The 22,990-nt window shown below is 35.5% G+C and overlaps 1 protein-coding gene across 4 annotated transcripts in view; it reads right to left on the bottom strand.

Annotated features, from left to right (window-relative positions):
* Positions 1-18,285, bottom strand: part of COL17A1 (collagen type XVII alpha 1 chain) — a 423,506-nt gene extending 405,221 nt beyond the window's left edge. The window contains exon 1 of one of the 4 annotated variants that reach the window (XM_044055953.1): positions 18,194-18,285. In XM_044055953.1, the coding sequence (XP_043911888.1) occupies positions 18,194-18,233 (40 nt within the window). In that variant the 5' untranslated portion in view covers positions 18,234-18,285. Of the gene's footprint in view, positions 1-17,999; positions 18,140-18,193 lie in introns of those variants that run through there. The other 3 variants (XM_044055955.1, XM_044055956.1, XM_044055957.1) reach the window with 3 other exon arrangements.
* Positions 18,286-22,990: the final 4,705 nt, after the last annotated feature.

Below are 22,990 nucleotides of genomic sequence, written 5' to 3'. Positions count from 1 at the left end.
TTTGGCCTGCCTTTCTCAACTTGCTGACATTGTGGCCTTCACAGAACAATGGGTTTAGAAAACTGTTGAATAGTTAAGTAAATCTGTCTATGTCAGAAATCTAAGCATATCTGCAATCACAGTATTCATGTTAACTTTCAGATAATATTATTTTTAATTTGTTATTCTTCTGCTGAAATATAAAGCCCTTTCATGCAATGCTAGCAAGAAGTCTTCAGATTTTATTGACTGGAACCGACAGACAAAGAGGGCAGCAGCAGCAGTTAACTGGTTGCCAAAGCAAAATCCCTGATACGGGAGGAGTTGGATAACTCAGCGGAGAATCATTTTTGGATGTCCTCAAAGCATACCTCTCTGAATATTTTCTCAATAATTCAGGACAAACCCCAAAATAATGGGGAGACGAAGGTCCAAAGTTAGAGCAGATTTTAAATATTACTCCAATTCACTGAGACAGTTGCTAGAAGAATCTGGTTTGCATGCAGATTTGTTTTCAGAATGATAAGAAGTATGAAACTCCAGTGTCTTCCATTTTCAGAATGATAAGAAGTATGAAACTCCACTGTCTTCCATTACTGGCTGACTGTAATCCTCAGTGATTTACCAGGAAATGAAAAAAGGTTACAAGGGACAGGGCAAAAACATGAGGCAAAATCAGGGGCAGTTGAGTTGAATATTTCAGAGGTTCTAATAAATTATCTTGCAATTCAGAGAGTGGGAGAGGAGAAAGACAATGCCCATGGTATTCTCAGGAAGAGTGTAAAAAATTGTTATCAGTTGTGGACATTGCAGGAAGATATAAAGGTAAAAGGAACAGTCTAAATAATTCTTAAATCCACTGCATATGCCTTCTTTTGAGGATGCAGTATCAGAATAGACTGGTGGGATTGGGACCATTTTGATAAGGTCACTGTAAGAATTAAATGATTCGTACAGCTTGGGAAAGCAGTTATTCCTAACCACCTATCCTGCTGAACCTTGCTTTGTCATGGCATCAAATGCCAAATTAAGTGTACACATCCTGGTTATTTTCAAACCATGTACTCCCCTCCCAATTTTTTTGGAACATTAATAATTGCACCTGCCCTTTTGCCTTCACCTGTCTGATTACTTCAGACTTGCACTTACCTGTTTGACTGTTTTAAATTACATTTACTGTTTTATAAAGGAATGCTCCTTCTGCATAGTTTAACAAATATTTTCCAAGTTTCTTAATCACCGACCTCATTCTCTTTTATCCTGCTTACTACATTTGCTTTTCTAAATCTTGGTTCTGTTCCTCTTAAAACCACATACCAGCACTCAATGTAAACATTTCTTCACTTTTCATTGCCTTCTTTTTGTGTCCCCCACTAGCACTCTTCTCCTGTTCTCTCTTTATCCAAATGGTTTTGACTAATAGTCTTACCTACCTGGCAACTGACCAGATTACTTGTCTGTTGCTGTGGCTACTCTAGGACAAATAATACCTTGTCTCTCTTCATCTCTTCAACCCAGTTCCTCCACAGAAAGTCACATTTTTATTTAGTTGTTTTTTTGATATTACATATTTAATACACTCCTTACCACATCCCTGAAAATCCAGGCTTCCTATTCCACTACAAACCAGCTCCCTTTACTACAACTTCACCATCTTTTTCCCATATGTGTTTCACACATTCAGAAATGCAATCAGCAGGCCTTGCTATGTGAACAAATCAATGATACTGAAACATTTATTAACGTATGGCCAATAACATCTCATCTTTTTTAAGATATTCAACAGTACAATTTCAAATATTGCTTTCTACGGTCATTTTAAAATATTGTCCTTCCCCATTTATGATAGAATACTTAGAAAAATGTCACAACTCTATTCTTGAAAGAATTACAACGTCCAATGTAGCTTTTTAGAATCACTTTAAAATATTGTTATGACTTCCTCATCATACAGTGTGCAATGCAGAAGATCACAGCTCTAATTGGGACCCCCCTCCCGAACTCCACTGAGTATCTCAAAATAGCACTTATAACTGTAGACTACATCTATGTCCCTAACATTTTTGTTTTAGAGTACAGTGTTATATGATGTTGTCCAGTGTTATTATACGAGTCTGTACCTTGCATCCCCAACTTGATATAATCCTAATTCAGTCTTCACAACCTTTCCAGTGAATAATGACACAGATCGATGTGATAACAACCCAGCAGTTTTGGCTCATGATGTTCAGCAAGGGATTTCTTAATTTTTTGGTATGCTCTTGCAGCTTAGTTTCTTAATTTGTTCTAGAAACATGGTTGCAATGGTCAGACTGACTTCTGTGTTGTCCTGGGTAATAACATTTGGTCTTGTATTTCATCCTAGATAGGATGTACCCTACTGATCTCAGGTCCACTCGTTCTAACTGCATTATACTTGCTCCTGTTCCTGTTTCTTTGCTTTGAATGGGTTTTACAGAACTAGGTACAATACTGAATGGATAGTCTTACTGACTGCAGTATATAGGACAGCAGCAATGCTCTTCTTTTCCTACTTTCCAGGTATTTCCACCATACTCTGACACCTTCTTTTCTTAGAGTAAGCCTTGTTATATTATCTATAGTGTTTTTGAGTATCTTTTAATTTTCTTAGATTTGACTCAGCCATTCCACCTCAATAATTTCTAATGTATTCTATCTTCTCTGTATTTGTTTTCACTTTTTAATCACACAAACATGTCCTTTTTTAATATCCCTGTCAAAACAACAGACCAGCTTTCCCTGACAGAGGTTAAGCATTGAAGGGCTGTTGTTAATCAACATTCAAAACCCTTGGCAGAAGATAATTTGGTTGCTTAAGATATGAGTGCTAAGTTCTCTGGATTGATGTAAATGTTTCTAAACTATCCTGTATATGATAGGTTCTTATTAGTTTCATTAAAACTTGTGCATAATATTGCATTATTCACATACAAGGCTGTCACAAGGACTTGCTAACAATGAAATGACTTGAGCGTTATATTAATGATATATTTATTTAGTATGCCTACATAGTATTGAAACCTTCCCTTCTGCTTTCATTTATCTAATTGTTTTACTAATTCTGTGTCTGTTTAAGAATTTCAAAGCTACTATAGATATGTTTATCAAAGGTTTTGCATGTCAAATTTTATCACTAGTCTGGGTAAAAGGATATGTTTTACAGCATTTTATAGCATGTAAGGAGTTGCTATGCTTGGTCTGGAATTTTTCCAATTCTTGTTTGATTAACCAGGTTATGAATTTACAAGTATCTGCATCACATCACTTTTACTTAACAAGTGATAAGAATAATGCATCCCTGTTATACTTTAAATTAATTTGCATTATGATTTAAATTAATTTTTTTTCTGATGTAAGCCAAATCATGCACCTAAAGGATACTAACATTTTCAAAAAAGACAGCATAAAATATGCTGAGGTATACAAATTTGCCAATAAATCTTAACACTGAGTTTATAGTAGGGTTTAAATATAAGGTGGGCATGTAAATACATTATTAACAAGCAAGATTACATGGCTGAATCTTTCCACCATTTTCCATTTGTGTATTTTTGTCTCCCTACTGGGTAGCCTCTCACTTTATCTTTCTTTCAAAAATGATCTTCTCGTTTGACTAGGTGGTAATTCTATTTAAAATGACTCAGTCAAAAACTGGGACTTCAGAACTGATGTTTTACATTTATTTCCATTCAGTTTGATATTGTAATGAGTTTCTAGGGTTAAAAAATAAGCAATGAGCATAAATACAGATGACTGAAGAACCATTACTCTAACTCCATTACACAATGTGTAAGGCTCTCCAAAAATGGTTGTACAATTGTAAGTCTGCTATTCTCATATCTTTACCCGAGAGAGTGGTGGAATAAATTGTAGCTAGGCTACATGAATTCCTGGAAATCGATGACCAGCTGGATTAGCAGAAACATGGACTCGTTGACAGGTGCACTTGCTTGACAAGTTTGATAGCTCTGTGAATGAACCACAGCTGACGCATACAAGGGTAGTCCAGCAGATGTAGCATAGTAGGACTTTAACAAAGTCCCTGATTATAAGTCATAAACACAATGATAGCAGTGGCAAAAGACATAAGGCTACACCAGAATGACTAAATGGTCAAAAAATTTGAAAAAAATAGCAGGCAAATAGGAAAAAAATGTATCAATTACAGTTGAATTGCCTATTGATATGCCATTAAACAATGACATGGCACAACACTGACAATGGGGTTTTGGTCTTGCTTAATATATTTGAAGCTGATATAAATAGGGTAGGGCCAATAAATTTCTGGTACCACCAGAACTGATGCAAGGATTGGGGAAATGGCTGTTGGGGGGATGGACTAAGCATCAATGAAACATAGTAACAGTAAAAGGATATCAGCTAGAATGAAGGTGAAGTGGTTCTAGTGACCAGTAAGTATGAACGATATGTGGGAGTTGTTATTACCTACATGCTCAACCACACAGAGCAGTTTAAGCAGGCTGTAGAGAAGACAAGCAGGATCGGTGGTTAAATGCTTAAGTAAATGGATTGGGGAGGTGGCTGATGTCATTTTACTATATTCTTCCACTCTACAGGCCACTGGTCAGTTCTTACCTACTGCAGTATACAGGCTTAGTGGCCTTACAGAGGAAGGCACTTCATGTTAGTAGAAAGTATGCAGCAAATGGAAGCTAAAATGAAGAGGGGAATGAATGCTGGAATATGGTTGAACCCTAAGGATATGCATACTTTAGAAGACGGACAGTATTCTTAGGGAACTGGCTGAAGTAGCAGAGTTAAGATGAAAGGGGAAGGGGTGGCAATGCTAGGTAAAGGATATAAGACTGATATAAGGAAGAATTTTTACAGATAGGATGATTAGGGTCCTGGAATGGCCTTTTGGGAAAATGCATTTATATATAAGTTGATAGAAAGACTCAGAGGAGCTTAGAATTGGTAGAAGAAGGAAAAAATCAGCTGCACCAGTTGGGCAACCTCAGTAGACTCTGTTGGTCTTGTACTAGAATCTTCATAACGATGCAAAATTTGAGCTGGTGAATGCAGCAGCATGGTATGCACTCTGCTTCATCTCAGCACAATGTTAGTTCATATTGTTTTGCAGACTATTCACAGCAAATGGATTGTGTTTGGATGTACTTAATAATGAGAGTTAATCTCATCTCGACTTGCAAGAACTCCTGAAAAAGTCAGTTGTCTGGTTAGTACCACTTCAAAGTACACTTACATTCTTGAACACTTTCAAAAATGTGCTGTGCGAAGATGGCAAAAGTGAATAGTAATATTGGAAATTATATAAATATTGCTACATTTCTTTTGACTATAAAGGTGAATAATACATATAACAGCGACCAGTCCCTCCCACTCCCCCCCCCAAAAAGTGGGATTAATTGCATTTTTATGAAAAGGCAGTCACAGTGCTTATAATGTAAAACACCCAACGGCAATATATGGATGGACACTTTACAAAAATAGCAAAGGGAAATCTGCTTTCACCATCAGTTAACAATGTTAAGCTAAAATGACCACTGCAAGTGGTTTTGCTTTGGAGGAGCCAAGCCCTCCTATACCATTTATGTATATTATACCAGTTCTGAGCTTGATACAAATTGGAAGAAGGAAAATATTTGTGTTTTCAGCAAAACTAAACCTTTCTTATCTGAACTTCAGTGTGTTTAACCATCTGTGAAAGCAACTTTTAATTTGCTGCAATTTGTAAAGTGGTAATTGATGAACTGCTCTTTGGCATGTGAGCAGTGTCCCCTTAACACAGATGGCAGTAAAGAGAGCCAAAAAACGAGTCTCCCCCTTTCAGACGGGATTCATTTACGAAGAAGCAGTAAGAAAGTAGCTTGTGAAATAACTGTTTTCCTTTGCCTTGGGTACCGTGCCTAAAGCTTCAGTACAGTGCCTGAGTGACTAATATGGATGCTGCTTTTTTGAGATCTGTCTTCCTTGACCTATTTGAGGGAGTATTTCTCACAGTGTAAATCACCTTCAGTCAAGCAACACAAAGGACTGCGTTTCTCAGTCCCAGACTTCATTTTTTTCTAGTAGTCATTCATCATAATTTCCAGGTCCTTGCAGCAGACCAAGAAACATGCTGGGATTGCAGCAAAGATTTCTGTTTCTTTTTTCTCATTTACTTCATCTAGGGTTGTGGCATCAGCTATTTATCTGCCCATCAACATGCTCTAACACTGCTACTGACTTAGGTGTACCTGATTATATACCATAAAACAGTGTAACATGTTTTTGTACCTGCTGGGGTTACCCATAATATGAATGATTCATTTATGTACACCAGAATGGTTTAATATGTTCTTGCTGTGCTCTGTCCGACAATGTAATTTTACTGTGATTAACATTTCTGTACCTTAATTTTGTACTATAATATATTCATTTAACACCAGGATTCCCATGTAAAAGGGGTCAGGATTTATGCGACTAATAAGTACCAAATGAAATCAATTGATCAATCCAATCAATCAATCAATCAATCAATCAATCTTTAGTCAGTGTTAGTGACTCAACAGTTAGCACACTCACCTTTTATGCAGAATGTTGTGGGTTCTAGTCCCACACCAGGCAGATAGAGTACTAACACTACAGTGCTGTATAAGTGGGGTGCTGCTCTCCTGAGTGTGTCATCCTTCAGATGAGATGTTAAACTGAGGTTCCATCTACTTGAACTGGTGGTAGATCAGATGGATATAAAAGATCCCATGACACCTATTGAAACAAGTAGGAATAGTTCCATGATGCCTTGGCTAAATGTCCCTAAGGAGTATAAATATCACTTCAGGTCTCTCCTGAGAAGAAGGTACTAGCCTAGTGGGACTAACCTGGTCAACAAAGGATTAATAAAAAAAAACAGTCAGTCAGTTAAGCAAGTAAATGGTTGCCATTTTCAAGGGTCATAGAGATGTCAGGCTTTGATATATTTGAAAAAAGTATATCAAAAACAGAAGATTTCCCTCATCCATTGTCAATTTAATCTTTATATCCCACTACTTCCTGTTTTTATCTTTGCTGTTAACTTAAAATTAAAAAAAAAAAATAGCAAAGCCTCAGCCATGAGATGCAATATCTGTGTCACATTTATTAATGTTGCAATGTAAATAATGTGTTTGACCTACAAACAGAGTAAACCTTACTAAAGCATGCGTAACAAGATATTTATACTATAAACTGACGTTAAATGTGCTGTAAACTTCAATGGGGCTGCGAAAGGTTCTGAGAAAGAAGGTGTGTGAATTGTGAAAGTCACTCGGTATTATATGTCACAAAATTACTCTGCCACAGCAGTAATGTAAAATAATCTGTACAATGCAATTCTCTTACAGATTGGTTACAGGGTGTGTTTATCTTAAATTATTATTTAAAATGTTTTGCCTTTTCCCATGGGCTGAAAACTACTTACACGTGCTTCCTTGAGAGCCCCATACCTACTTTATCCAAAGCACCTTTGAGGGACAAGCTGTGTGCTGGCCTACTCCCTGACAGAATTTGGAGGCAAGGTTTGATAAATGGTATCCTCTCCATTGCATAAATTTTAACTCGGAAACAAAACAATAGTTTGAAAGGTTCACTGCTTTTTACTTAACTGAAATACAGCAATCCTAAAATCATATAATTTAATGAGCTTGGAAACAGAATTTTAGTAGATAGCTACATAATGTCCACTGAGTCTGCTTTTACTGTCATAGTTCTGCACACACACATACATGTATGCACACACACACACACACACACACACACACACACACACACACACACACACACACACACACACACACACACACACACTCCCATGTGTGCTCCCAGAGAGAGAGAGACACACACACACACACACACACACACACACACACACACACACACACACACACACACACACACACACACACACACACACACACACACACACACACACACTCCCCACTCTTTTGGGAGCTATAAGACCCTTTAACCTGTTGTACATAATAATCACATTATTAAGGAACTGAGTGTCATCATGCATTCTTGAGGCAATGTGTAGAACACTTCTATTTATTTAGCCCTAATTTGCATATTTCCCATTGTGCACCGACAAATATGGGTTCTATACATCTTTGAACAAACATGTTGAGATGAACTTTAGTCATCCAAAGAAACAACCTTATTTGTACTGCCCAACTTCTCCCTCTATATGATTACAGTTACAACGAATGCCTATATAATGCCAATGAATGAGACTTCTACAATTTTTTTCTGTTGTTGTAGGGAGTCAGTCTGTTTTCAGTCATCCAGTACTTTGCACAGAAAATGTCTTGAATTTCTCTCCACTTCTGGACCTTACAGCACCTCGTTTATATGGATCTTTCCACATACCACCTTTCTGTCTTGCACTGACATATAAATATCTACACAGATCACTACTGTTGTTAGACAAGAAAAATCAGTCCCTGGATCAATAACTCTCCCACACTTGTAAATATATGAATTGGCCTACATAAACCACAGCAGTCCTGAGTTTCACATTCTCCATTTCAGCCTCATTTGTTGCTCCTCAGTGTACCCTACCCTGTAGGTAATTTCCTACTTGAATACTGAAAACAGTTTTACTGCAAAGTCCAACAGTGTCTTTCATGAATTGGAATATAACATCTTCCTGAAAGTGTTTCAGATAAAATATTACATTAGCCTGCACTAAGCTTAATCTGTAACTTGATCTTTTAAACATTTTCTAAGTGCATCACACGTCAGGATGCCTACAACTAATGCAGTGATGTCAGAGTTCATACACTTGTCTTCTCACTCTTACTATTATTGTTAGCTTCCTCCTGTTAGTATAAGATAACAGTTCCAGTTAACTAGCAGCTTCTAGTCCCTTAATCCACTACTAGGTTATGCTCGTGTTTCGCACCCAGACCGTGCCCACTACTTGTAAACTTTAGCTATTGGGAAGCTATTAGCAGTTCTCTTAATTTTAATCTACCTTATCGTATGTGGATATATTATAACAACTGTGAGTATAATATGTCCAGGAAAACTCATACAAGTATTAAGAGAAAACTAGTCTGATCTGCTTACTCTTTTCAAAAGAGAACTCTTTCTGCTCCTATATAACTTGATTATGTACCGTTTGACTATACAGGAAATACTTAATGTTCCTTAGCAGCTTTGAAAATGTTGAAATCGTGTCATAAAGTTGCAATACACTGGAAACTATGCCCTAAAGGTACAGTCATTTAATGCACTAAAAATCACCACCCTGGGGTGCTTTTGCCTGCTGTGCTTGGCAGCCTTCCTGCTGGTGTTACAATGTTGGAAAGTGACATGATTTGAGAGTTGTTTGTCTCTTTAATTATATTTCTACTCTTTGTGTTAGACAAGGCACAGAAGCTTGTAGAAACAGGTAGTATAAAATTCTGAAAACATAACAACCACATAAGTATAAGGGATTTGTGTTCCACCTTTAAGAATAGGCTCCAAAATTCTGAGTTGTAATTCGTCTGGATTTTAAAGTTCTGCTGGTATCCTCTGTAATTCTACAGTAAAACATATATTCACAGCTTATATTATATTATATTATATCATTTGCAATGCATTGAGCTCCTAATTATTAACTGAAGTGATATATATATGCCTTAGAACAAAAATATTATTCCCGACAAGTTCATTTTATGTTTGTAGTTTTTGGCCTTGATGCGATCATACTGAGAGATTGTGGTATCACTTTCTGAAAGTGAGGGTTACTCATGTTATAAAGTGGCTTTGCAATAGAGAAAGGAAGTATAGTAGAAAATAAACTATATTTATGCAGATTTGCATGGTATGTTGTGAGAAGTGTAGTACAGTGTGTGTGATTGGGTGCATGCATGCACTTGTTGTATAGCTTTGATATATCAGTGACATTTTAGGCACAATGAATATAATCCTTCGAATGAATGAAACTACTGTACTCTGAGGGAAGGAAAGTGGTACAAACAGGACACTACCTGTGGAAAAGATGGCATTTTTCACACAACACTAAATATCCATATGTTACTTGTTATCAGAGACTTTTACATTTCTTAGAAAAGTACATGGCTGTGGGTTCTGTTCCCAAACAAAGCATGCTGATTTGCGTTCCATTATGTACAATGTAATGCTACAGTGGGGTGTGTGAAAGGTGTTGCATTCCAGAGGGTCCTTCCTTCAGATAAGATACTAAACCAAAGTTCAATGTGAATTAGATGATTTTTAGTCTCGATTGGTATTAAAAAGCCCACAGTACTTGTTAATGTAGGACACAGCACAGTTTCAGCTGTGTTTTGACAAAAGCTTGTATTCACTATTTGCAGAGGTTGTTTGTCTTTTTGGCTTTTCCGGGTTAGGCGTCGCCACAGCAGAACTCCGTTCTGCTAATGATTGGCAGTCGATTTTTATGGTGCTGAGTTGCCAGCCCGATGCCCAACCTTCAGCGAAGGTACGCCCATTCACGCATGTCTTTCGGAGGCCATTCGACCGTGAGGAGGACATGCAGACTCCACACAGAAGGCACTCCAACTGAGAATCGAACAGGAGAACCTCTTGCTGTGAGGCAACAACGCTACCGCTGTACCACTGCGGATCCCATTCACTATTTGCAGAGGTACTTCCTTAAAAATGACCTGAATGGCCAACAAAATGAAATGAAAAATGACCTGCTGACCCCATCATTTATTATGTCTTGCAACTATTGTTGTACTGTCTGGAATGGCGGAGAAATTTTATGGTTAGACAGATTAGCAGGAACATGCACAGTTCTACAAGAATCAATTTTCACATTTGCAGTTATTTAAAAGCGTGTCACATGCTTGCACACACTTCCATTTAAGAATACAGAGCATTGTGTCTAAAACAAGGAGCAGACGCAGTGCAAATGTTTAACAATGAAAGAATGGCAGTTCTCTATTTCAGAACACTATCTCATGGAACTCATTAATAGCTGAATCAGTAATAAGGAAAAATATTGCTGCTTAATCTCTCTTCTAGTTTCGGCTAATGTGCTATGCAATTTAATTATTCATGAAGACCTTTACAGTTTCCTTTACTTAAACTAGACATACCCATTGGTGGCAAAGTATTGAAATAAACTTTTCACACAAGGAACCTATAATTAGAATACATTTGGACCGAATCTCTTTTTCCTCCTAAAATACAAGTTTAACGATATGATGCACATGATGTTAGCTGCCTTAAAATCTAGCTATTGCCTCCCACCCAGCCCCAGCTATAGCTCATAAGGTGTAGCCATTACAGTAGGTACTGAATGGTAACGCCATGTGTAAGTTACCTTAGTGACCATTCACCTTTCAGGCATTTGCAAAGTTACTTGGAATTTACTTCACTGAGACAAACAATAAAAACACTTAAAGCATGCCAGGATCACAAGTAGCATGCAGTTTAAATACCTAGCTCACCATAAGCTTACTGTTACAATTCAGCAAACATGCTTATAGTTTATATATATACATCAATAATCTTTCTGTTCATTCCATCCATCCTTTTCTTTCTACTCCATACATCTCCTAGTAACCACTCAGTCCACGTATGGGTTACACTGAGCTGAAGTCTGTCCCAGAAGAACTGCTGGGTGGTAAAATGCCAGCCTGTTACAGGGTACCCCCCCAAACACATACTTCCTGAAAATTTAGGCTAGCCAATCAACACGAGAACACATCTTGCATGGTGGGTGGAATGTAGTGCACCCAAAGGGTACCCATGCAGTCAGGGATGATTTGCAAACAGTACAAAGACAGTTACTGGAGATCAGCATTGAACCATGAATCTATATGTTAGCAACACTGATTATATTACTGTGCCATCTACATTTTGTATTTCTTTCCCTTCTCATATTGACATTTCAGAAGCTTTCAGATTTCTTCCCATAATAACTTTTTGATATGTGTGTATTCAGTTATGTTCTGTTCATTAATTTCTTCCTTTAAGAAATATTTGGTGTGTGTGTTCAGTTCTCCACACTCTTGTAGGCAGAATGTGTGCTTTACAATTTATATTCCCCTTTTTGTTCTTTCTATGTTACGTATATTCTCCTGCTCACTTAAGCATTTCTCTGGACCAAATGGAACTGGTCAGCTTCATATATTTCTCTCTTCTAATTTAACGTTCTAGTAGTAACTGCTTTTCCAATGGAGCCATTCACTTGTAAGGACCTCTCTTTAGTCAAATGTAACTATTTAGGTGTCGTCAATCACTAAATTCCATGCTGGAGATTCTAAAAGAAAATTATTTTTTAAACTTTCATAAATGTAAAATTGTTATGGGGTGACTTTTAAGAGAGTATAATGATTGTGAGGGGTAAACTCTTTATAAACCCAATGCATTACAGTCATGAGTCAGTTTTGTTTCATAAGCAGAACTACTGCTGTGGTTTTATTATGATTAAAGCATTTGTAGCAATTAGTGCAGTATTTTTGCTGTTGTTAAAGCAGGAAAGATAATATAATGGTAGCTTGTTAGAAAATATATGTTTTATTGTGGATTTTAGCAATGAGGGCTTTACAGTCCCAATCTCCATTTTAAGCAAGTAAAGGAAGCTGAGACCCTAAATAAAAATGGAAAAACCTTAAATAAATAAATGCATACACACACACACACACACACACATACATACACACACACACACAAACACACACACACACACACACACATATATATATATATATATATATATATATATATATGTTTATATATATATATATATATAAACTGACAAACAAATAAATATGGTTCTTATAATTTTTTATTTCTCTGTGCTTGATTTATGCCAACCATTTAACTATGTGGTTCTACAATATTAAACTGTACTTACCTCATTTATTTATGTGCTGTTCCACTTTGGGAATATTAACTCTTACTGATAACTAAATATTATTACTTTCAGAAAAAAAGCTCAATGTCATGAGGACAACATTGTATATCCATTAACATTTTATTTAATTATTAACAGTCCAGCAGTGGAGAAAAGAGTTTACTGGACTTTTAGCAATATCACACAGAGTGCTAATGACCGTTTTTACATGCAGACTTGGAATTTTGGGGTTTGTAGATACAATCATGACTTTTTAAATTCATCCTCCTCTGCATTTGTAATTTTGGATCTTGCATTTGTGAGTTTAGACTTTCGATTCTCATGACTGGGAGAGATGGCATTATTGCTTATTTCTTCTCCTTAACTATAGATCTATACTTCTCGAGAGGTATAATTGATAATGCAGAACATAATGCCTTGTTGAGTGAAAAGTATTATGAAACAGAGTTAAACTACGGATAATATGAAGTAAGGAATGCACTTATTGTCAAGGCTAACACTGGTTAAGAAGGGATGACTAGTACAAAATCATGATTTCAGCAGATGAACTTTATTTTTAATTTTTCTGATACTAGCCGGTACTGCAGTCTCGACTGTTTTTACTGTGTAAATGCTATCCTTTTATCTTTATCTGAAAAACATTCTTTATCTGTGTAATATTACACAAAATGAGAATGCTACTTGGGCCAAAGAAATGAAAACAAAGTATTTTAAATTTTTAGGTAACTAAATACGGGTTTGTATATATAACTTGTATTTTTGACATAAACTGGTAAGCCTTGCTGGACAAAAATATCTGATTTCTGGAGAGATCACTGTGCAGTGAGTAATCAAGTGAGTTGTATGATATCTTATGCAAACAAAAATTGTAAATATTTAACCTAGGTTTGGCAATGCTGACTAGTCATAATGTTTACCTTGATAAATAAGGTGTATTATTAAGTGTTATCACAAATTATATGACTGTTCATTGAATTAACTATTTTTTAAACCCTTAGTTCACAGGTTTGAGCAGATGACTACCAAATGTGTTGACAACATTGCTAGTTAGTTGTTAAATTCAAAACATTAACTAATGCTGCTAGTCCCTCCCACCTGAAAACAAAAACAGCAAATATTTTTACACAGCAACAAAAGCATTCCATTAGTTAGAATGGGGGGTGTAACTATTGTATACACAGAAATAAATATACCTTTCTTTGATGTTGCTGCGGATCAGAAATAGTGAAGCTTCTGCAGAAAACTACTGTTTCATAGTCATTTTACAAACCATACATGTAGCCATTGACAACTCATTCATTCAGTTTTGAAAAATGTTATTCAGATTAACAGGCACTGGGAAACAATTCACCAGCCTGTTTATCCATAGTGAATACATGTATTAAAACAAACACTATGGTGTGGGATGTCTATGGTTGTTAGGCATGGTACTGCTGTCATGGTATGTGTTAATGTTTAGATAGCTAGCAAAACCTTAACTGAATTTTCGAAGCATAAGTGCTCTTTTCATGTCTTCAAAAAATGACTTTATGTGTAGTTTCTTGTTTTTGTGTCAGTAATCATTGTATACTAGGTATATATTGTCTCCTTCTGTACAGCTGTAAGTATGGCACTTTTATATTATTGTCTATTTTTGTGTAGCTGTATGGATAAGGCCTAGGTATAAGCACCCAGGTCTGATAATCATACCCATATTTATCTGTTTGCCTGTCTACCTCTCCATCCATCTAGTCATCCACCTGTGTCAGTAGATCAAAAGGTAGCACCCATATATCTCAACCTCAATTAATCTGGACAAAGCCATAAATAAAAGTGGGACAAAGGCACAAAAATAGGAACAATTTTTAAATATTGCTCTTACAAACTTAGAAAGTTGACAGAATAATAGGTTTTGCATTAGCGTGAATTTTCTGAAGGATATGAAATCGGAAACTCAAATGTTTGTCATTATTTTCTAACTTCAGTCTTTAATGATTTGCCACTAATTTGCCAGAAAACCACACTTTTATGAAAAATGGACCAAAAATATGAGGCCAAACTCTGGACATTCTGCGAAAACCTGTACAGTTGGGAGGTATGGTACTAGCACTTCTGCTTTTAATACTGAAAGCATCAAAAGATTGTGGGTTCTCTCCCACTAGTAGGTGCTTAGATTAATTTGACACTGCAGATTGCTGCACTTCTGAGCTGCTCTAACGCAAATAAAATCATTAAACTGAGGTCTCAGCTGTCGGAAGTGGTGGTAGCTCAGTTGTTTATTGAAACAAATAGTAGATGTGTGTGTGTGTGTGTGTGTGTGTGTGTGTGTGTGTGTGTGTGTGTGTGTGTGTGTGTGTGTGTGTACATGCATATGTAAGGAGATGCATGTGTACATACAAACGCAGTTGGTTGCAGTCATCCAACAAGTTCATGGAGAACAAAGGATACAGTAAAAAAAGGGATACACTTTGGCACATTTTTGCATTTGCAAGTGAAGATTTTAATATGTCCAACATTAGAAGAAAAAAAAGACTGTGGTTTCAACAAAACATGGCTTAGTTAGCCAAAACATGTGAGTGTATAAGTGGTAGATCAGGAAATGTATGTGCGTGTATGTGTGTGTGTGTGACTGTAAGATTATAGGAAGACAGGACACACTATGTGAACGTGTGAGTGCTGGATAAATGAAATAAAGTTTGCATATATTTGTAAGAAAGATCAGTGTGTGTGTGTGTGTGTGTATGCAAGATCAGTGTTTTTACAGTATGTGAGTGTGAAATTGGTAGGTAATGGAGTTAAGGAAGTGTGTCCATGTCTCCACTGTTGTGTGAGCTTGGAATAAGTATGCATATTTGGGTAGTATGGGTGAGAACGGTACAAGGGGATGTACCCCCTTGCAAAAACACTTAATGTGTTTCATTTACATCAGTAGTCAGTAGAAGCTACAGTCAATAAAAATTTGATTATGCCAGTTCAGATGAAACTGTAGTTTGCGGAAATGAAATTAATTGGTATATATAAATATCCATTTAGTTATGTATATATAGATAGAAAAATATGGCTAGAGATTTAGATATAGAAATACATAGCTATATATGGGCTATATGAGTTTATTTAAAATACTCTAAACACCCCAATGGTGACACAGTAAAACTGAAAAAAAAAGTTGACACATCATTGCACCTGCTCTGAGACATAACCCTGGAGCATAGAACAAAAAACAGTGTTTGTTGCTGATGTCTTGCACCCCTGCATGTCTATATGGGGCAGTGTGCCATGCATAACCCTCTCCTAACTATATAGTCTAAATCTATGATCACACAATACTGGGTAAAGGGCATACTCCCCAGTCTCGGTAATGTAGCGATCTCATACAAATATCAATTTATTTTGTCAACCAAAGTGTGTTGACAAAATGATATCAGCTTTAAAGAAAGTGAAGTAAATTAAATACGTATAACTATAACTGTAACTAGTCTCTCTCTTTCTTTCTCTCTCTCTCTCTCTCTCTATATATATATATATGTACATAATTTGTAATATCAACTTTCTGTAATTTTGAACTTCATATGGTTGAATCCATATGATTGACATTATAGAATGTCAAAACTACAAAAATACACAAAACTGTGCACCCCTCACACTCCCTGCTAATTATGTATACCAACTCCAAGATTGCACTATAGTGGAGAAAAGTGCAAATTCCCCAGTCCCCGATATTCTGTGATCCCAGTACAAACAGTGCAGCATTTCGGAACCTCGATCATATGTCATAACCATATGAATCTCAACTCATTGAACACCACGTCATTGAAAGGAATAAAAAATAGTTCGAATTATGTTTTTGAATGGAAGGCAAGACTGTTGTCCCGTACCCCCCAGCACATCTCCAAATATACTAACTCTGAGATCGCACAACACAGTGGATAAGGAGAAACTTCTTTACCTACACTGCTTCATAATCCCATAACTGATCAGATTTACATTGATAATTGTGATCAATGTATATTCAGTCACTATAATTCAAATAAAAGGCATTCAGCATCACTGTAGGCTAACCAGCCACTAGAGATTCATATGCATACTCACACACAAATCTGTCTATACCTATATATTTATATGTGTGTGTGTGTGTGTGTGTGTGTGTGTGTGTGTGTGTGTGTGTGTGTGTGTGTGTGTGTGTGTGTATGTATATATATATATATATATATATATATATATATATATAAGCACACACATATATTTGTATGTATGCACATGTATGTATTTATTTTTTCCAGTCCCTCCTTTTCTTTCTTTCTGTATATAGATTTCTTCCATAGTATTTGCTTTATCTGAGTAAGGCTCATTTTTTTTCATAAAGCATACCAAGCATAAAACACATGCACAAGGAGAGAAACTTAAATGTAGCAAACATTGAGAAAGCAAAAACCCATTTGATAGTGTAACTCAAGACATGTTGGAGTTATTAATAAGCACAATTCCACTTCTGACAGATCCTTTGCAAGTTTTACCAAAAGAGCCATAACAAGGGAAAACATGTATTATGTTTCATTAGTAAAACTTGTATCACCTACAAATGACCTAAAGCGCTAACTTGAACTTAAGAGACAGGACTGTTCTGCAATTGCCCTGTGACTGACAATATGTTATTCTAGGTCCCATTCAAATAACTTATTTTACTTTATATGAAAGCCTCTTGCAGCTTCTACAAATGTTATTTAAAATTTTAATAAGCATTCTTTCTGTGAAAGAAAATATCTGAAAATGTTTTCCTGGATATTTTATTTGTAATAATATAATTCATTATAAAGACATTTAACTTCAGTCATAATTTACTTTTTCAGTGACAGTTATACCTTTAACAACCTGCAATGAGATCTGCTGTTAGCTGTTTGGTGTCATATAGCACCTCTTTAGATATACAAACATGTATACCATCAGCCTTCAACATGCAATTAAAAGTTATTTTCATAAAACGATCTTTCATCCTTTACACAACAATATTATATATATATATATATATATATATATATATATATATATATATATATATATAATTTCTATATGCATGCAGATTGGTATGTTATCCTATTATTATTATTTTTATTTTTATTTTTAACAGATTAGCAGGCCCTGATGAAGAACCTGGCCAGAATAATGTAGAAATTGCTTTGCCTACCTTCAGTTCTTTATAAGAAAACAAATCGGGGCTACAGTGACACCTGATGATATTCCTTCGTGCCCCAGCAGTTCTTTGCTTTTAATAAATAAAAAATTACCTCCAACTCTTTTATATCACTTCGCCAAAAAGGTGTGTTGCATCTGAGTGATCCTACAGGAATGCTTAGATTTCTCTTTGTTTTTTTTAATTACCTTTTCTACCCTCTCCCTCAGCTTCAGCTTTTCCAGACATGTTTTAACAAAGCTGTCTTCTGCTCTCAGTACCTTCACTCTTGCTTACTAATGAAGTCAATGATTTGAAATGTTGAGAAGAAACTGGAAGAAACATACTGCCCTTGGGATTCAAAATGTTACTTAAATCATATTTCCTTCCTGCCTGCCCAGGTAGGTTTACCTTTCCTAGGGCTGAGTCAAATGAAACAAAAGTGTTTTCTTTTTTTTTTTTTTTTTGTAAAGGAGTTATGTTGCTACATGACCACATTGCAATGCTGAATACATTATGAAGAATCTGGGTTACAGATTACACATATTAGATGCTGTAGAGTACATAATGTAAGGCATTCATGCACTGGATGGCTTTGGCAAACAACGTGCCACATTACAGTGCTGAATACATTATGTAGAATCTGGGTTACAGATTACACATTTTAGATGCTGTAGGGTACACAATGTAAGGCATTCATGCACTGGATGGCTTTGGCAAACAACATGTCACATTACAGTGCTGAATACATTATGAAGAATCTGGGATACAGATTACATGTATTAGATGCTGTAGGGTACATAATGTAAGGTATTCATGCACTGGATGGCTTTGGCAAACAACATGTCACATTACAGTGCTGAATAAATTATGAAGAATCTGGGTTACAGATTACACATTTTAGATGCTGTAGGGTACATAATGTAAGGCATTCATGCACTGGATGGCTTTGGCAAGCAACGTGCCACATTACAGTGCTGAATACATTATGAAGAATCTGGGTTACAGATTACACATATTAGATGCTGTAGGGTACATAATGTAAGGCATTCATGCACTGGATGGCTTTGGCAAGCAACGTGCCATTACAGTGCTGAATACATTATGAAGAATCTGGGTTACAGATTACACATTTTAGATGCTGTAGGGTACATAATGTAAGGCATTCATGCACTGGATGGCTTTGGCAAACAACGTGCCACATTACAGTGCTGAATACATTATGAAGAATCTGGGTTACAGATTACACATGTTAGATGCTGTAGGGTACACAATGTAAGGCATTCATGCACTGGATGGCTTTGGCAAACAACATGTCACATTACAGTGCTGAATACATTATGAAGAATCTGGGTTACAGATTACACATGTTAGATGCTGTAGGGTACATAATGTAAGGCATTCATGCACTGGATGGCTTTGGCAAGCAACGTGCCACATCAGGAGTGATTCATTGGAACCAAGATGGTAAATGCAAGATATTTTATCTGTAGATTTGTTTGTCAGAGCACCCCCCAAACTTCTATACTTGGCATATTAAACATTTATTTAGTTATTGAATTCTTGTGTCAAATACCTATGAACTTGATTATTGAAGGCTGTGTCTCAGAAAACAATGTAGTGTTGAAATATACAGAGAACACATGGAATACACAGCTAGTATTTATCACCTAGTAAGACACATGAGCTTGCATAAGTGTCGTTAAGGTACGTTGATGACAGCTTCAGCTAAATGCAGGAAAGAGCAAAGAAGCAGTCAGTAGAGCCTTACCAAAATGGTTTTGTGTGAAATGATAGTACAGTAGGTATTGCTGGAATTTGCAAGTTTGCAGAGCAGTTAACCAGGACAACTGAATATGGGGGTGGGAGAAGGTCACAGAATCTATATCCATTTCTATGCACAACAGTGTATCATCCACTTTTAGTCAGGAATGATACCAAAATACATTTATATTAGTATTTTTATTTCCCACTTTTCTCTGACATGCTAAAATGTGCTTACATGTAGTAGGCATTAAGAAGTGGGCCACTGGACTCCTACCCCAAAAGCATGAGTGTCAGACTTAGGGTATTATAATTTGTAGTCACCCACTGGGTCCTGTGTGAACCCCTTGATGGTAACACTGTTACTGTTTTTGTTACTGTTTGTGGTGTTAGTTTGTAGATAATCATGTCCTATAATCAATAATGACTGCACTTTTTATGGCACGATAGCACTATTAAAAAATAAAATATGTAGACGTGAATAGTTGTAGAATGAACTCTGAATGAGGCCTTAGTCTGGTACTGCAGTTAGTTACAGGTATATTATTAAAGATAAAATGATTTAAAGAATACTGTAGGTTAGTTACAGATATTATTAAAGATAAAATTATTTACAGAATACTGTAGGTTAGTTACAGGTATATTATTAAAGATAAAATGATTTAAAGAATACTGTAGGTTAGTTACAGGTATCAGTCTCAGAAACACCAAACAAGGATCACCACGATGTAGTAAAATGCAGTTTATTCCAGAAAAACGAGCGCTTTCGCATACACACAAGTATGCTTCTTCAGGTTACAATTTGAATGAGAAAACTCAAGCATTCTTATAGCAATAGCAATTATATAATTAAATAATTAAGAGAGCTTAATTTCCCACTCTTTCTAGAATAATTAAACAATTAATATATATAATAGATAGTATATAGTGAGTGTCTCTTTAAAAACATAGCCTCAATGTTAAGAATGTATAATCAATTAATAATGAAACAGTGTAGCTGTGTTGAATCCATTGTTTAAATAAAGACTTACTACTAAATCAAAACAAGCATAAATATAAATATAAACTGATTTTGAGCAAGCATAAATATAAAAATGTAAATATAACGTGCATTATATGGTGTATGAATTTTCACTTCTGTTTTATTCATTTATTAACTCTTGGCATTTAACTCATATAAAAATTTTTTAATTGACTATGAAAATTCAATATGTCCATAAATGAATAAACAGATATATGTACAGGTATAAACATTTCCTTACTGAGTACTGCTGTTATTTAGAAATATTATATATCTGTATATGGGTACAAAATATAAATGTAAATATATAAAACTATGAATAAAAATACATAAAATTTATATACTTTTATATTTTTATGGGCTAAATTACTATCCTTACTCGCTCTAATTATTAAGTGCTACGTGAAATTATATTATGTTGTCATTTTATGTGCATGTAGAAACATAATATATTACTATCAAAAACTTTTATGTAAATGATCATATAAATAACTTGATAAGTATATTAATAATTAAACTGTGTATATATACTTCTATATTAAAACAAACTAACATACCCTAAATCTAACAGTTCATCATTAAATATTCAAACATAAAACATATATTCTTCAAAAACCAACATCTATAGTTGTTATGAGATTAGTAATTAACCTTAGAAATACTAACGTGAAGCCAAGACAGGTTTGATGCTAACAGCACTATTTAATCCTGGTGTTACATGTGCCTTTAGTCTTAAAATCCATTGCAACTCTACATTCTCGAGGTGTAACATATTATCACCTCTTTTCTTGATGCATTTCACTATTTGTATCACTCGAAACTTGAAGTTATGATCAGAATATAGACCAATGTGATTGGCTAAAGCATTAGTTTGAATTTGTTTTCTTATTTCATAAACATGATTATAGATGCGATCTCTTAATCTTCTCGAGGTCAAACTTACATAATAAGCATCGCATTTTTGACATGTAGCCAAATCACATTGGTGGTGTCACAAGTAGCATCGACTTTAAATTCATATCTATAATTCAGTTCAGGTACTTCAAAGTCTGGATCTTTTGTAATGTAGACACACATATTACATTTATTACAAGGCTTAGTCCCTTCTTGTAAGCTCTTACAATTATTGAGATCAAACACTGATCTTTCCTTACAGATAAGTCTTTTTATATTTATGCTGTTTCTATAACAAAATGTAGGTGTGTTGCCTATCAGTGCCTTAATTTCCAAATTTATAGTCAAGATGTTCCAATTCTTCTTTATTATGGCTGTAACATTATAGTTATCATTGGTGTACCCAGTTGTAAATGGAACCTTAGTTCTGGTGTCTCTAGGATCAAATTTATGTCTTATACTAGAGGTCTTATTATTTATTTGTTCATTCCTATAAACTTCATCAGAACCATATTCATTTGTATTATTATGTATAGAAAAATTCTTATTCATATTTTCTATTAAACTAGAAGGATAGTTAGTTACAGGTATATTATTAAAGATAAAATGATTTAAAGAATACTGTAGGTTAGTTACAGGTATATTATTGGGTCTATATCATATATTCAAAATTCCAAAATGTCGAACACCATATGTTCGAACTTGGAATTTCGAATATTGAAAACATCGAACGCTCAGAATAGCGATTTTTTTCCCCAGGGAAAAAATTCACTGTTCCGAGAAACATACACCCAACACAAGCACACCAAAATAAATAAACCACACACATACATTTAACAAAACCCAACCCCACACTAAACCTCACATACATTACTAACTATCCACTTACCTTAACCCGCACCCTAACCCTAAGGTCCATAACTATCGCACACATACCCTACAAATCTATACACAAACTAATTAATACACACACATACAGTTAACAAAACACAACCTTACACTACACCATGCATACATTACTAACTATCCGCTTACCTTAACCCGCACCCTAACCCTAAGGTCCGTAACTCTCGCACCACAGTGGAGGAAAGAGTGAAGCCACGGAATGGCCCACTGAAACCTTGCCCTAGGTAAGATTTCAATGTTCTGGGGCTTCGCTATTTTCACCATTCGATATTTTGGGTTCGATGTTTTCACATTCGGTGTTGTACCTCTTTGGAATTTTGATATAGACCCTACTATTAAAGATAAAATGATTTAAAGAATACTGTAGGTTAGTTACAGGTATATTATTAAAGATAAAATGATTTAAAGAATACTGTAGGTT

Source organism: Protopterus annectens, chromosome 14.part0 (genome assembly GCF_019279795.1).
Source record: "Protopterus annectens isolate FY-2018-M chromosome 14.part0, PAN1.0, whole genome shotgun sequence".
Classification (NCBI taxonomy): Eukaryota; Metazoa; Chordata; order Ceratodontiformes; family Protopteridae; genus Protopterus; species Protopterus annectens.
Note: the sequence above shows the minus strand (reverse complement) of the source record. Positions and strands in the feature narration are given on the sequence as shown.